This window comes from Dryobates pubescens, chromosome 4, assembly GCF_014839835.1.
Source record: "Dryobates pubescens isolate bDryPub1 chromosome 4, bDryPub1.pri, whole genome shotgun sequence".
NCBI classification, from domain to species: Eukaryota; Metazoa; Chordata; class Aves; order Piciformes; family Picidae; genus Dryobates; species Dryobates pubescens.
The window spans coordinates 34,801,734-34,815,097 of record NC_071615.1 but is presented as its reverse complement, the minus strand read 5'-3'; the positions used below and the strand labels follow the sequence as shown (position 1 = coordinate 34,815,097).

Here is a 13,364-nt window from a genome sequence, read left to right as displayed (position 1 = left end):
GAATCAGAAGCCAGAGCTCAACTTGCCCTGGAGATGAGACTTCACAGCCACAAGGAGTCGGTTCCCACCTTTGCTTGTGGTGCTGGGGTGAGCTGGAAGGTGGCTCCCAGGCCTGCCTGGCAGGCAGAGGCTGGCTCCAGAGAGGTGGCTCCCAACTTGTTCTGCACACAGGCAAGCACAAAGCTCTGCTGATTTCCTTGGCCCCAGGCACCAGCCACGCTTGGGAACTGGCTTCCAGGTCTGCTGCTTGCAGAGACAGACAGGAGCTCAGGGTTTGAGCTCCCAGTCTTTCTTTCTTCCACAAAGTGTAAAGGGAGGAGGAGACCAGCTCCTGGCCCTGCTTCTGGGTAGGGAGTGTCTCCTGGGAACCAGCTCTCTGTGCCCACAAGAATTAGCAGGAGACAAGGACTGACTCTTGGCTGGCAGTGCTGGAGGAGTCATACAACAATTAGGAAGATGTGTAGCAGCTGGGAACCTTTGGCCTTGAGCTTCTCTTTGGAAGATATCTTTGCCCTGTATTTTTGGCAGAGACAGACTGTCACATTGAAGTGGGTGCTGGTGTGTGAGCCAAGTACTTCCTCAGATCTTGTTGCTGCTGCCATTACTTATCGTACAATCATAGAATGACCGAGTTTGGAAGGGGCCTCAGAGATCATCAACTTCAACCTCCTTGCCATGGGCAGGGATGCCTCTCCACCAGACTTGGCTGCTCAAGTCATCATCCAACCTTGCCTTGAACACCCCCAGGGAGGAGGCATCCACAACCTCCCTGGGCAGCCTATTCCATGATCTCATCACCCTCGTACTGAAGAACTTCTTCCTAAGATCCAGTCTAAACCTGCTCACCCTCAGCTGAAAAACATTCCCCCTTGTCCTATTGCTGGACACCCTTATGAAAAGTCCCCCTGCAGCCTTCCTGTACAATCCCTTCAGGGTATTGGAAGGCAGTTCTGAGGTCCCCTCAGAGTCTTCTCTTCTCCTGGCTGAACAGCCCTAGCTCCCTCAGCCTGTACTCACAACAGTCTTCGGCCCTTGGATCATCTTTGTGGCCTTCCTCTAGACTCACTCCAACAGCTCTGTGCCCTTCTTATGCTGGGGATGCCAGAACTGGACTCAGTATTCAAGGTGGGGTCTAACAAGAGCAGAATAAAGAGAAAGAAACCCTTCTCTTAGCCTGCTGCAAACCCTCCTCTTGTTGCAGTTCCAACACTATATGGTCCTTATTACTGATTGTACAACTTGGTGTGTTTCAACTAGTTGTTTCTTTTTTTTTTGGCCTAAAAATCTGCCAGGCCTCTAATAAACTGTTGCCCAGTTATGGCTACTAAACTCAACTAGGCTATGAAGCTTGCATTTGGTTGTCATCAAACCTGTTACCCTTGTAGCAGAGGTCTAAGGTTGAAGTCTGGTTAGTACTGGAGGTAGTGATAACTCTGTGTTCCTGCCTGCCCATCTCCTATCCTGCATGTCACTGCTCCTGTAAGACAACTGCAATAAGGTGGATCTTGACAGATGCTGGTATTTTTGGAGTTGATTTGTTTGAATCTGGAGAGCTCTGGGAATGATAACAAAAGTCTGAATTTAGAGTGACACAAAACTTTCCTTGTTAGCAGCTTGACAAGATCATGCCAAACACTGGTTAGCTTTATAAATTGCCTTTTCATTTTAATCTCTTCTTGCTTGAGTTTGAAACATCCAGTTGAGTCTCTTCTAATCAAGTGCTGTGAGTATAAACTTTGAAAAGGTAATTCAGAAACTATGCTGTGGTGATTTTGGTGAGCAAAAGAATTAGATTTGCTTTACAAAATATCAGTAATTTTGATGAGCAGTGTTGCTTTCCTATTAGAAAATATCCTATGTGTTTGTATGCTTATCTATATTGTTACTTGATTATTAAATGGTCATTTTTCTTTTCTTTCCAGAGGATGCTAAGCAAGTTTTTGGCCAGACCACGATTCATCAGCACATTCCTTTCAACTGGAATTCAGAGTTTGTACAGCTGCATTTTGGAAAGGACAGGAAAAGACACCTAACATACCCGGAGTTCACCCAGTTTTTACTGGTGGGTCTAATACAATTCAGCTCGTCAAGAGTAGTAACAATTCAAGACTCAAAAGTATTTGCCAATTTGCAATTTAACACTGGTAGGGAAGCCAAAAGATAGCCTCAGTGTGGGCTTTTCCAGCCAGGGTGCTGCACCTCAGTAGTGTGTTGATAAATCAGATGTGCTTATGGTGAAATTGCTGATGGAGGCTACCTGGCGGCTTGTATTTTTTTAATTACCTTTTGGTTTTGGCAGCTGTGTGCAGAAGCTGATCTTGTCTGCATTGTTGTGTAGACAGAGATGTGAAATTAAAAACACAGACCTCAAAGCCTGAAAAATCTCCTCTATATTTAGATCCATGAGTGGAAAAAATAGCTTAAATAACAGTATTGAACATCTTGGCCCCTGTTGCCAGGCTGGTATTAAGAAGTAGTTCTGTCTGTCAACAGCAGGTTTTAAAGGTCTTCTCCAGCCAAAGGCTTTCTGTGTTTGCCAAACATGTTTAATTCAGTGTTGATATCCAGTAAAGATGTTTTGATGGAAGCTCCTTCCACACACTTTCTCACTTTAGACCTTTTTTTGGATTATCAGCATCTCAGTTAGGGAAATGCTTTGTTTGTGGTGCCTTCCTTTTTTCCTTGCTGGTGGTGCCTTCCTTTTTAACTTGCTTGTGATGGCTGCCTTTCTTCCCTTTCCTTGGAATTCTTGGTTATTTATATTTTGGTGTACTTTGTTATACAAAGTAAACCAGTGTGCTAAGAGAAAAGACTCAGATTATCTGTATTTCAGCAGTACTGTTAAAAATAGCCTTCAGTAGGAAAAGTGATCCTTGAGGTGGTGCAACACGTGAGTTTCTTATTTGTATTCCTTATGAATGCTTAATGCCTGTGTTAGTATTTACACCAGAGAGTTTTAAATGGGAACCTGCTTCAAGACTACAAGGTTTCTTTTTTTTTCTTGTTTACACAAGTATGTTAGTTCACAGTAGGAGGTAGTATCATTTTGATGAGGAATAATTAAGATAATGCTATTGAGACAAATGTTTCAAATTGACTTCATAGAACAGAGCCTAATTAACTTTGTATGAAGAGGATGTCAGGTATCACATGATTAAATGGTATTCCCTCAGGTTTTTAGTGACTGTTGTAACTCCTAAGTAGCTAAGATACAGACCAGGTCTGTGACAGACTAGAGCTTCTTTGGGATAAACAATAAATGTACACAACAAGGACAAGTCAGGGAGGAACAGCCCCATGGACCAGGATAGGCTGGGGACTGACCTGCTGGAGAGCATCGTAGGGAAAAGGGCCCTGGGGGCCCTGGTGGACAACTGGATGACCATGAGACAGCAATGTGCCCTTGTAGCCAGGAAGGCCAATGGCATCCTGGAGTGGATTAGAGGGGGTGTGGTTAGTGCATGGAGAGAGGTTGTGCTCCCTCTCTACTCTGCCCTGGTGAGGCCACATCTAGAATACTTTGTGCAGTTTTGGGCTCCTCAGTTCAACAAGGGTCTCAAGGAACTGCTTGAAAGAGTCCAGTGATGAGCCACAAAGATGCTGAAGGCAGTGGGACATCTCCCTTGTGAGAAAAGGCTGAGGGAGCTGAGGTCTCCTTAGCTTAGAGCAGAGGAGCCTGAGAGGTGACCTCATTCATGTTTATAAACATGTGGAGGGCAGTGTCAGGAGGATGGAGCCAGGCTCTGCTCAGTGATGTCCAATGATAGGACAAGGGACAATGGGTGCAAGCTGGAGCCCTGGAACAGGCTGCCCAGAGAAGCTGTGGAGTCTCCTTTTCTGGAGACATTCAAAACCTGCCTGGATGTGTTCCTGTGTGACCTACTCTAGGTGATCCTTCTCTGGCAGCAGGGTTGGCCTGGGTGATCTTCCAAGGCAATTCTGTGCTGTTACTTGTTTAGGAAAAAATGCCTCTGGCTGCACATTCTGGTGTTCTCAGACCTCCTTCCAAAGACAGAATAAGCCCTGTATATGTATCCTGATTTTTGGTGGATTAAAATCTGTCTTAACAGTGTACCAGTCTTGTTTGCATCTGTTTCTTTAGAGAGCTGAGGAAATCCTGAAGAAAAAGTCAGAATAAAATAAAGGACATTTTTCCATGCAAAAGCCCAAACAAATGAAAGATGAGGAGGGAGCAGGAAAGAACCTGTAACCTTGTAGCCTGGGAGATTTAAGTGCAATTTTTGTGTCTTCAGGTTCTTTTTAGTGTTTTTCCCTTGAATTAGAAAAAGAAAGAGCTGAGGCAAGAGATTTTAACTTTGGAGGTGAGTCCTAGCTACCAGGCTTTCTCATCCTATGCAGGGGGGGTTCCTCTTTCCTTGTCTGAAAGGACTTTTCTTGCATGTGGTTATATTCTAGGGGGAGTTACATTTGGGTTTGGTGTGTCTTGCCCAGCTACTTCATTTTGTTTCATTATTTTATTAATTATCTCTGCTGCGAAAGTGACTCTTAGGTAGCTGCAATGCAGAGCAAAAGGCTGTCTTGGCATATGTCATTGATCATAATGAGCCAGACATCCCTTTGGGTGATGATCCATACAGGAGAGAAAGAGGAAGTGTGAGCATACATGTGGAGAGTCAGGATGGCAAGTCATCTTCAAGTTGCACCAGGGCATTTTTAGGTTGGATACTAGAAGAATCTTATTGACTGAAAGGGTTCTCAAACCGTGGAACAGGCTGCGCAGGGAAGTGATTGAATCCCCATTCCTGGAGGCGTTTCAAAGATGCAGAAATGTGGTACTGAAGGACCTGCCTTAGCCCAGGCTTGGCAGAGTTAGAGAATGGTTGGACTCAAGGACCTGCCCATGGTGGGGGATGTTGGTAATGCATGATCCTTGATGTCCCTTCCAACCCTGACAATTCTGTGATTCAGGAAAGGGTCTGAGGCTGCTCTGAAGATACTGTCAGTGTTGGTGCAGGCAGTGAGGACTTTCCAATAATTAATTGTCCTAAGATGCTGCTGTAGCTGTCCACCAGCAATACAGTATGTGGGTACATCTCTTTCCCCGCTTCCTAAAACACTGCTGATTCTTCCTTGCAGCATTCTGTTGTAGATACTGGAATTTGGGCACAGAAATGACTCTCAGCACAACTGAGAGAGTTGATGTTCACAGGCATAGAAATCTTCCTTTAAGCTCTGTAACCTTTGGTGTTCAGCCTTTCCTTCTGATCTGCTGCCTATGCATGAGTCAGTCTCCTTGGTCTGATGTCTAGACCTTGGACCTTAGACAGCAGGAGACCACGGTGGATACCAAATTACCTTCCTGCATTCCTGACGTGTGAATGCTCTTCACATTGCATTTAACATGGACCAGATGGTTCTGCTTCAGGTACTGCTTTGTAAGTACAATGCAATTTGCAACTTTTAATGAAATAATCTGGCTAGATTCAAATTCATTCACGTTGGGTCCTCTTATGCCACATAAAGTTGTTCCATATTCATTACCTGTCACAGCACTTGGGCTAATCATCACTTCTGGCAAAGCTAAAGGTATGTAGAAAGTACCATTAGTATATTTTATCCCTACACAGTTAACAATCTGTTTGCATCAACCCAAGGCTCAAAGTGTGGGTTGTGTTGGGTTTTGTTTTTTCTTAACCCTGCTTCTCATTTTGCTAGCTTCAAATTTGGTCATATATTTTCACTCTGTATCTGTCACATCTGTGTCTGGATATGGTCATGTTCCATCATCACTTCAGTGGCAAGGCTGCCTCACAAAGAGCAATACTGGCCCCTTTCTCAGCATGTAAAATCTATCCCACACAATTAATTGTAACATATGCTTATATGGCAGCCTGGTAAATCCATTTCCAAATTGCCTGGAAATTTCTTTGTGCCCAGCATACTGGTTAATGAAGTAGTTACTCTTTATAATTGAAGCCCAGAATCTACTCCAGTGGAAAGGATTGTGTAGTATCTGATGAGTTGTGGATCCATTGGGATGGAACCCAAACACAGATTTCTATCCAAGTGCAAAGTAAAGGAGCTTTTAATGAGCCGTAAGCAAGAGTTGAAATAAATCTCTCAGGTAGGAAATAATCTGATGAAAATTCTGATACCAGCATTGCCTGCCACGATGTGCAAATTAATTCTCAAAGTCTTATGCTACCTGGGGGAATTCTAGGCTTCCAGTGTCAGGGAGAAGCTTGTTTTCTAGGTATATTTAAATTTAGCAGAAGTCTAGTGGGAGAAGGTTCTTCAGGATGTGTAAATTCGTGTTGCAAAGCAATGAGGATTGTGTTTCTTGAAACCTTCACCTGTCTGGGTAAACAATATTGGGCTGAAATAGGTGAAACAATAGAAATCACTGCAAGTCTAGGTAGCATCTCTAAATACTGCAACTCTGCTGTTTTGGGGTTTCAGTTTATTTTTAAGGTGGTATTTTTTGTATTAGCTGCATGTACCCAGCGTAGGTGATTCACAGATTGTATTGAGTTGGAAGGGACCCGCAAAGGTCATCTTGTCCAATACTCCTGCAGTCAGCAGGGACACCTCCAACTAGATCAGGCTGCCCGGTGCCACATCGAGTCTGATTTTGAATGTCTCCAGGGATGGGGCCTCTGAATGGTGTCCAGATCTTTTACTGTATTTCTGTGCTCGATGCTGCCAGCACGACACTGCCAGCAGTTTCAGTGGTTAAAATAAATTGCCTGAGAGAAGAAGAAAGCAGCATTCAGTTTCCCATGTAATCCTTCTAAATTCAATTTATTTTCTCTTTGGTGATGCTGACACTTAATGACAAACATTTTTTGCTCATACATTTCCACCTGCTGGGTGGTGAGTATTTAGGGAGAGAAGAGTTACTATACATAACTCCTCTGCAGAGCTCTCTGCTTCCCAGGTAGCTGCCTGCCTTAAGCTGACGAAGGATTTTTGTGTTCTTGTGCTCCTCTCACTGTAAACCTCTCAAAACTGCTTGCTTCCTGATTTCTGTTAAAATTACAGTCACAATTGGAGAGAAGCAAGAGCTTACATGGCTGAATCCAGCCAGAGTGAGCATTATTGCTGAAGTGTGGCCCTTCCACATAGGGGGCTGTAATGTGAAGGAAACGTGACAGAACTGAAATGGTAACACTTCAAATAACAACCCCCACAGATGCTTCTCATCCAAAGCAGAAACTCCTGAATAATTCTGTGAGTGAAGGACAATGTTGAAACACTGATCAGTCCTTTCCCCCTCCTCTCCCTCCACTTTCTTTCTTCTGCCCTAATGTATTAGGCAGTTTTCATTGTACCTTTCAGGTACAGTTTTTAAATTAGAAATTAGGACTCAAACTGGAAAGTTCAGGAAGCTGAAATAAAAAGACAAGCCCAATTCGAGTGGCAGCATGCATTGGTTCAGCCTAGAGAAGAGAAGACTGCGGGGGAATCTTAGAGCTGCCTTCCAGTACCTGAAGGGATCCTACAGGAAGCTGGAGAGAAACTTTTCATAGGGGTGTCTAGCAATGGGACAAGGTGGAATGGTTTTAGGCTCAGGGAGAGTAGGTTCAGACCGTGTCTTGGGAAAAAGTTCTTCAGTATGAGGGTGGTGAGACTGTGGAATAGACTGTCCAGGGAGGTTGTGGGTGCCTCCTCCCTGGGGGTGTTTAAGACCGGGTTGGATGAGGCCTTGAGCAGCCACGTCTAGTTGAGAGGTGTCCCTGCCCATGGCAGGGAGGTTGGAGTAGGTGATCTCTGAGGTCCCTTGCAATCTACGCCATTCTATAATCTGTAACGTGAGATGAATGAGCTGAAGGAGGGATGGCAGCTGCAGACCTCAGGCACGTCTTACCCTGCACCAGCTGAATTTTGCTTTCACTCTTCACTATTTTCTTGAATATGCAGTGACATAAGTATCAACTTACAGGAGTCCACGTTCACTGTGAATACATCATGCTGGTGATTCTTGACTAGTCTGTGTCTTGGTTTAACAGGACTTTTAAGGCATGGATTTGCAAATAGAATGGAAATAGTAGGATAAAGTCATGCTCCACTGCAAGATTTGCACAGTAGTGCTGACATGCTTTTGTTCTGATTGCATTTTGTATAATAACTAATCATGGAAGTTGCACACACAATATTCAATTAAATTAAGATCCTATTTTCTTAAGTGTGAACTCTCTTGTAGGATTGCATTGTATAAAATCTAACTGTTAAGATGAACCTAACCTTTATTTTTATTTGTTCCCCCATCTGTTTTCAGGAGATACAGTTAGAACATGCAAAACAAGCTTTTGTGCAGAGAGACAATGATCAGTCTGGAAGAGTCACAGCTATGGACTTCAGGGACATTATGGTCACTATCCGGCCACACATGCTGACACCATTTGTAGAAGAATGTCTAGTAGCTGTGAGTAGTTCTGGTATCCCAGCTGGCAAAGAGCTGGGATACACATGTGGGATTCTGGTTTTATGTATCTCAAGCACTCTGTGGCACCTATCCCAGCTTCTGGATGCTTATTTTTAAGCTTATATCTACACGTATGAAAGGAGGTGTTTAAGAAACCTGTGGAATTGGCACTTTGGGATATGGTTTAATGGCTGTGGTGGTGTGGGGTTGAAGGTTGCACTCAATGATCTTAGAGGCCTTTTCCAACCAAAATGATTCTATGATTCTGTGTTTCTAACCCTTACTGCAGAGTGTGTATCCTGAGTGTTACTGATCTCTTGAGGCAAAAGACAGAGCAGGTCAATGGACCTTAATAATGGCCTAGAAATGTAGCGATTGCCTATTTCCAGTCATTCCACCCTAGTAAACTGTCTCAGGTCAGGATGCCATTGCATCCCATTTAGGAAATCATCCTCAAAAGGCTTGCTTTGTAATGTCAGTTCTAAGCTCCCAAGTGTATTTTCCAAGTACCTGGGAACTGGTGGTGAACTGGACCACCACCCATGGGCATTCACTACCTATTAACTGATAATTGTGCACTTCTTTTCAACCTGAAGTGCATAAACCAAATCAAACATTGCAGTTGTGCAACTTCACTGAAGGAAAAATAGAAAAGAGATGTTTGGCTTTGACCAGTTCTAATCTTGGGAACTTGCAGCAGCACTTTCTGAGTAATCCAAAGTCTGTCCTTATCCAGCTTTAGGGAAACCTGTTTTGCAAGGAAGAATTCCAGGGAGATGTATGAAGTGATGAGAACTGTTAAATTCTGGCTGGAGTACTGGAAGAAGCATCCAGACTTAGGGATTGACAATGAGAGCTGCTATTTTATTCTTGGATTGTATCCTCAGTCTTGTTATCAGCTTTCCTGGGTCATATACTCTGTCATAAAACATAAGAAAAATATTTTTGATTCTCCCTCAATGTCAATTAAATTTTGGCAGCTTATGCATAGTTCTCAGAAATTTGCTTCGTTACTGATCTTATGCTTTAAACAAGGAATTGATCCAATAATTTTTCTTTCTGCAGACCCAACACCACTTTAAAATAAAGGTTTAGGCTCAGTTCTCATTTGAGAATGAGGAACTGTTCAAACCTTGTCGTTCCCCTTTTGTTTGACTGCCTGGTTTAAGCCTGAGAGCTTACTGCTGGTTTTCCATGACTTGAAATGCCTGTGGATTTAAATGTTTCAGCTGACCTTTCTCAGAATATGTTTTGCTTTTTGTTGGGATTTTCTGTAGAGCAATATACTTTACATGTAGAAGTAGATTTCCTCATTACTAGAAATAAGCCAGCTTATGAAACGTTTCCAACTGAAGCAGGACTGAAACTTGAACTTTGTAAATTACTACTGGTTATGTTGTTATAATCCTGCATATGTATTTGTTTAGGTTTGTAGGGTGGGGAGACTTTCACGTTCTGGTCATGATTAGTTTCAGTAACATAAGAATCTTTCATGGTTTTCTTTATTTTGCAGGGTTGTGTGTTTTTTTTTCCTTTAAAGCAAGTCTGCCTGTGCTACCGTTGCTCTTGTGAAATAACATTGTTTGAAAACATTCTTTGCAAGGCTTGTCTTAGTCTTGTAACGGTCTCTCTTTTCTTCTTTTTACTGTCTCGTCTCTAGGCTGCTGGAGGTACCACTTCCCATCAGGTCAGCTTTTCCTATTTTAATGGATTTAATTCTCTCCTTAACAACATGGAGCTCATTAGAAAGATCTACAGTACTCTGGCTGGAAACAGAAAAGACGTGGAAGTCACTAAGGGTTGGTTGAAACGTTTGCAGTCTGGAAGTTTCCTTGGCCATTCGATTGGAGTGGGTAGAGGGAAAGACCTCATCTGTGTGCTTTTAAATCAGTGGGAGGGGGAGAAAGCCTCGTTAGCATTCCTTGGTATCCTGCTCAGATTTGTACACTCCTGTTGGATTCCACCCTCCAGGTTTTTCATTTTGTTTCAATCAGAAAAAGGTCCTAGTAAACTGGTGGCAGGGGTGGGGGGGCAGGGTGAGGAAAGTATGTAAAGATATTTAAAAGTTTAAAAAACTTCCTAGGACTCCTGCCAAATTGGCAGCCTATTAAAGTGACCTTCAAGGGTAGTTGAAGAATTCCATAAACTTGTATTGGCGGCACAGTAAGCTGATCTACAAGCTTGGAACAAGATGTTATCAGCTCTATCTAACCACTTTTATAGAGAATTCCCTGTGCAATGCCAAGGTTTCATTAATGTGGCCTACTGGGACTATACATGAAAAGTTCCTCGTCTCTTGACTCCTGAGGTTTTTGATTTTTTTTCTGTTTGCTTTTTATTTGATTCCCCCCCCGCTCTGACCTGCAGCTGATTGATACCTTATGTCAAAGACCCTGAATCCTGCCGATAGCACTGAAGGATAGAGCATTTCAGACATGCCTTTATGTAGTGGCAGGAACACTCTTGTGGCGGCGGGTCGGTCACTTTTATTCCCCTTCTCCCATCAGTATCTTCTACTTAACACTAAAATGCAAAGCGATTCTGGGGTGCTCTGGATTGTTTGTTCTGCTTTGCTTTCTTGTCTGTGTTTTTATTCCACCTTTCTCCCTCCCCTATCAGCATCTTCTTAATCCTGAAATACAAGCCAGCTCTGGAGTACTCTGTATTGTTCTGATTCACTTAGTTTTTGTTTTCTGTGTTTTTATTCTGTTGCAGAGGAGTTTGTTCTGGCAGCTCAGAAATTTGGTCAGGTTACACCCATGGAAGTTGACATCTTGTTTCAGTTAGCAGATCTGTATGAGCCACGAGGGTAAGTGGAGAATTATCTATCCTCTTTTTCTTGGATGGAGTTGGGAGGGTGGTGTTGGGGAATGGGAGAGTGTAGTGTAGTGGCCACATGCAGATGAGTTCTTGTGATCTGAAACCCCATCTCTAAGCACATGCTAAGCTGAATTAATTTCCTCAGGCGCATGACGTTAGCAGATATTGAAAGAATTGCTCCTCTGGAGGAGGGGACATTGCCCTACAACCTGGCTGAGGCCCAGAGGCAGGTAAGAACAGAAGCCACTTTCCAGTGCCGGGTAAATAGATTGCCAACCTCCTCCTGTGAGCTGAGTTGCTTTTCTTTTGTGTTGTGTAATGTCTGTGAGGAATAACTTCTTGTTAGAATTTGGGTTTAACTCCTGTCATGTCCTCTCCATCTCTTCTCTGTGCCCCTTTCCCTCAGGCTGCAGTTTGACAGGTTAAATGTGATTGGCTTCAGAATGATAATATGTATATGAATGTCATCCAGCCACATAGTAAATATTAGGTGTATACCTAATTAAGGTGTTTATGTTCTTTGATTCGGTTGCTCTTTGCTCTTTTTAATGAGGAAAGAAGATTTCCTGTTTCAGATAGGGGTGGTGAATTCAGCATTTAGCTGTAAATGGCAGCCCTTGTTCTGAACCCACAGAGACTCACACAATGGTTTGAGTTGGAAGGGACCTTAAAGATCATGTAGTACAAACACCCTTGCCGTGGGCAGGGACACCTTTCACTACACCACACTGTTCAAGGCCTCATCCAACCTGGCCTTGTACACATCAAGGGAGGGAGCATCCATAACCTCTCTGGGCAATCTGTTTCAGTCTCACCACCTTCACTGTAAACAATTTCTTCCTGATCTCCAGTCTAAATCTGCCTTTCTCAAGCTTCAATCCATTCCCTCTCATCCTATCACTGCAAGCCCTTGTAAAGTCTCTCTCCAGCTTTCTTGTAAGCCCTCTTCAGGTACTGGAAGGCTGCTCTAAGGTTTCCCCAGAGTGCTGAACAGCCCCAGCTCTCTCAGCTTGTCCCCACAGGGGAGGTGCTTCAGCCCTTGCAGCATCTTCATGGCCCTTCTCTGGACTGCTTTGTCTTACGCTCTTCTGAATGTCAAAATAAGAGAGATTATATTTAGCCTAACATCACAGCTTCAGTAAAAACATTAATATTCAAGGTTGTTGACTTTAGGTGATGTAACAGCAGGCGAACTTGAGATGTGCTTAAGGCAAAAAGAAAAAACAGTGTTCTTCAAATGGCAAACTTCTTCATCTCCCAGTTTTCAAAGCATTTTAGCCTATCTTATATTTTCATTGACACAAGTTTCTGTACAGATAGACTTAAAACTAACCTTCTGTTCCTCTCTGTCTCTATTTTAAGGCAGCCTTAACTTTGTGTCTTGTGAGACTTAGGGGGTTTGGGTTGTGTTTTTATATTTTTTTTTCCTGCTTTGGGTCTACACAGAGACGCCAGTTTGACCACAATGAGTTGATGCAGGCTACATTTTTAGGACTAGCAGGCCATAAGCCAGGCCTCTGTGTGTGTGTGTGTACACATGCTTCTCTTTCACTTCTCTTTCTTCTTCTTCTCCCCACACCACCCTCTGAACACCCCCACCACCACTCCAAGGCAGTATCTAGGGTGGCGGTTTTCTGTTTGTTTGAGCAGTGACTAAATATTGACTATGCTGGGATGAATTCAGATGACTTGGCTCCCAAAAGCTCACCATCTATTCCTAGAAGACTCCTAAAGGGGTTAAAAGCTTTTGCATTGGGCTGAGTATCAAGTTAAGTAAGTTACAATAGGTGGCAGTAAAATGTAGCCAGAAATGTGGTGATGAAAGTAGCAGCTTCTTCAGTTTTTCCTTTGGGACCACTGTCTTTGATAGTAAGATTTATGCCATTTTAAGAGGCTGGGACACACAAACCTACTTAAGTCTTAACCATTTCTTCTGCCTATCTGTCCCACCTCTTCATTTTTCCATCCAATTTCTTCTTAATGTCAGCTGTTTGATGAGACCATAAAGATTTTCATCTGCATTGATAGCCTCAATTTATTATCTGGCCAACTCCACCTACATTAGAATATTAGCTAAAACTTAAACATTTTCAGGAAAAAAAAGTATCAATGTATTTATTTTGTCCTTTTACTTGTAATATCCTAAAAAACAATAGAA

The 13,364-nt window shown here is 43.0% G+C and overlaps 1 protein-coding gene across 5 annotated transcripts in view; it reads left to right on the top strand.

The window, feature by feature from the left end:
• Window positions 1–13,364, top strand: part of SLC25A13 (solute carrier family 25 member 13) — a 111,171-nt gene that overhangs the window by 48,908 nt on the left and 48,899 nt on the right. For all 5 annotated transcript variants that reach the window (XM_054161102.1, XM_054161103.1, XM_054161101.1 and 2 more), the window contains 5 exons: window positions 1,923–2,062; window positions 8,240–8,386; window positions 10,047–10,185; window positions 11,102–11,195; window positions 11,352–11,436. In XM_054161102.1, the coding sequence (XP_054017077.1) occupies window positions 1,923–2,062; window positions 8,240–8,386; window positions 10,047–10,185; window positions 11,102–11,195; window positions 11,352–11,436 (605 nt within the window). The remainder of the gene's footprint in view (window positions 1–1,922; window positions 2,063–8,239; window positions 8,387–10,046; window positions 10,186–11,101; window positions 11,196–11,351; window positions 11,437–13,364) is intronic.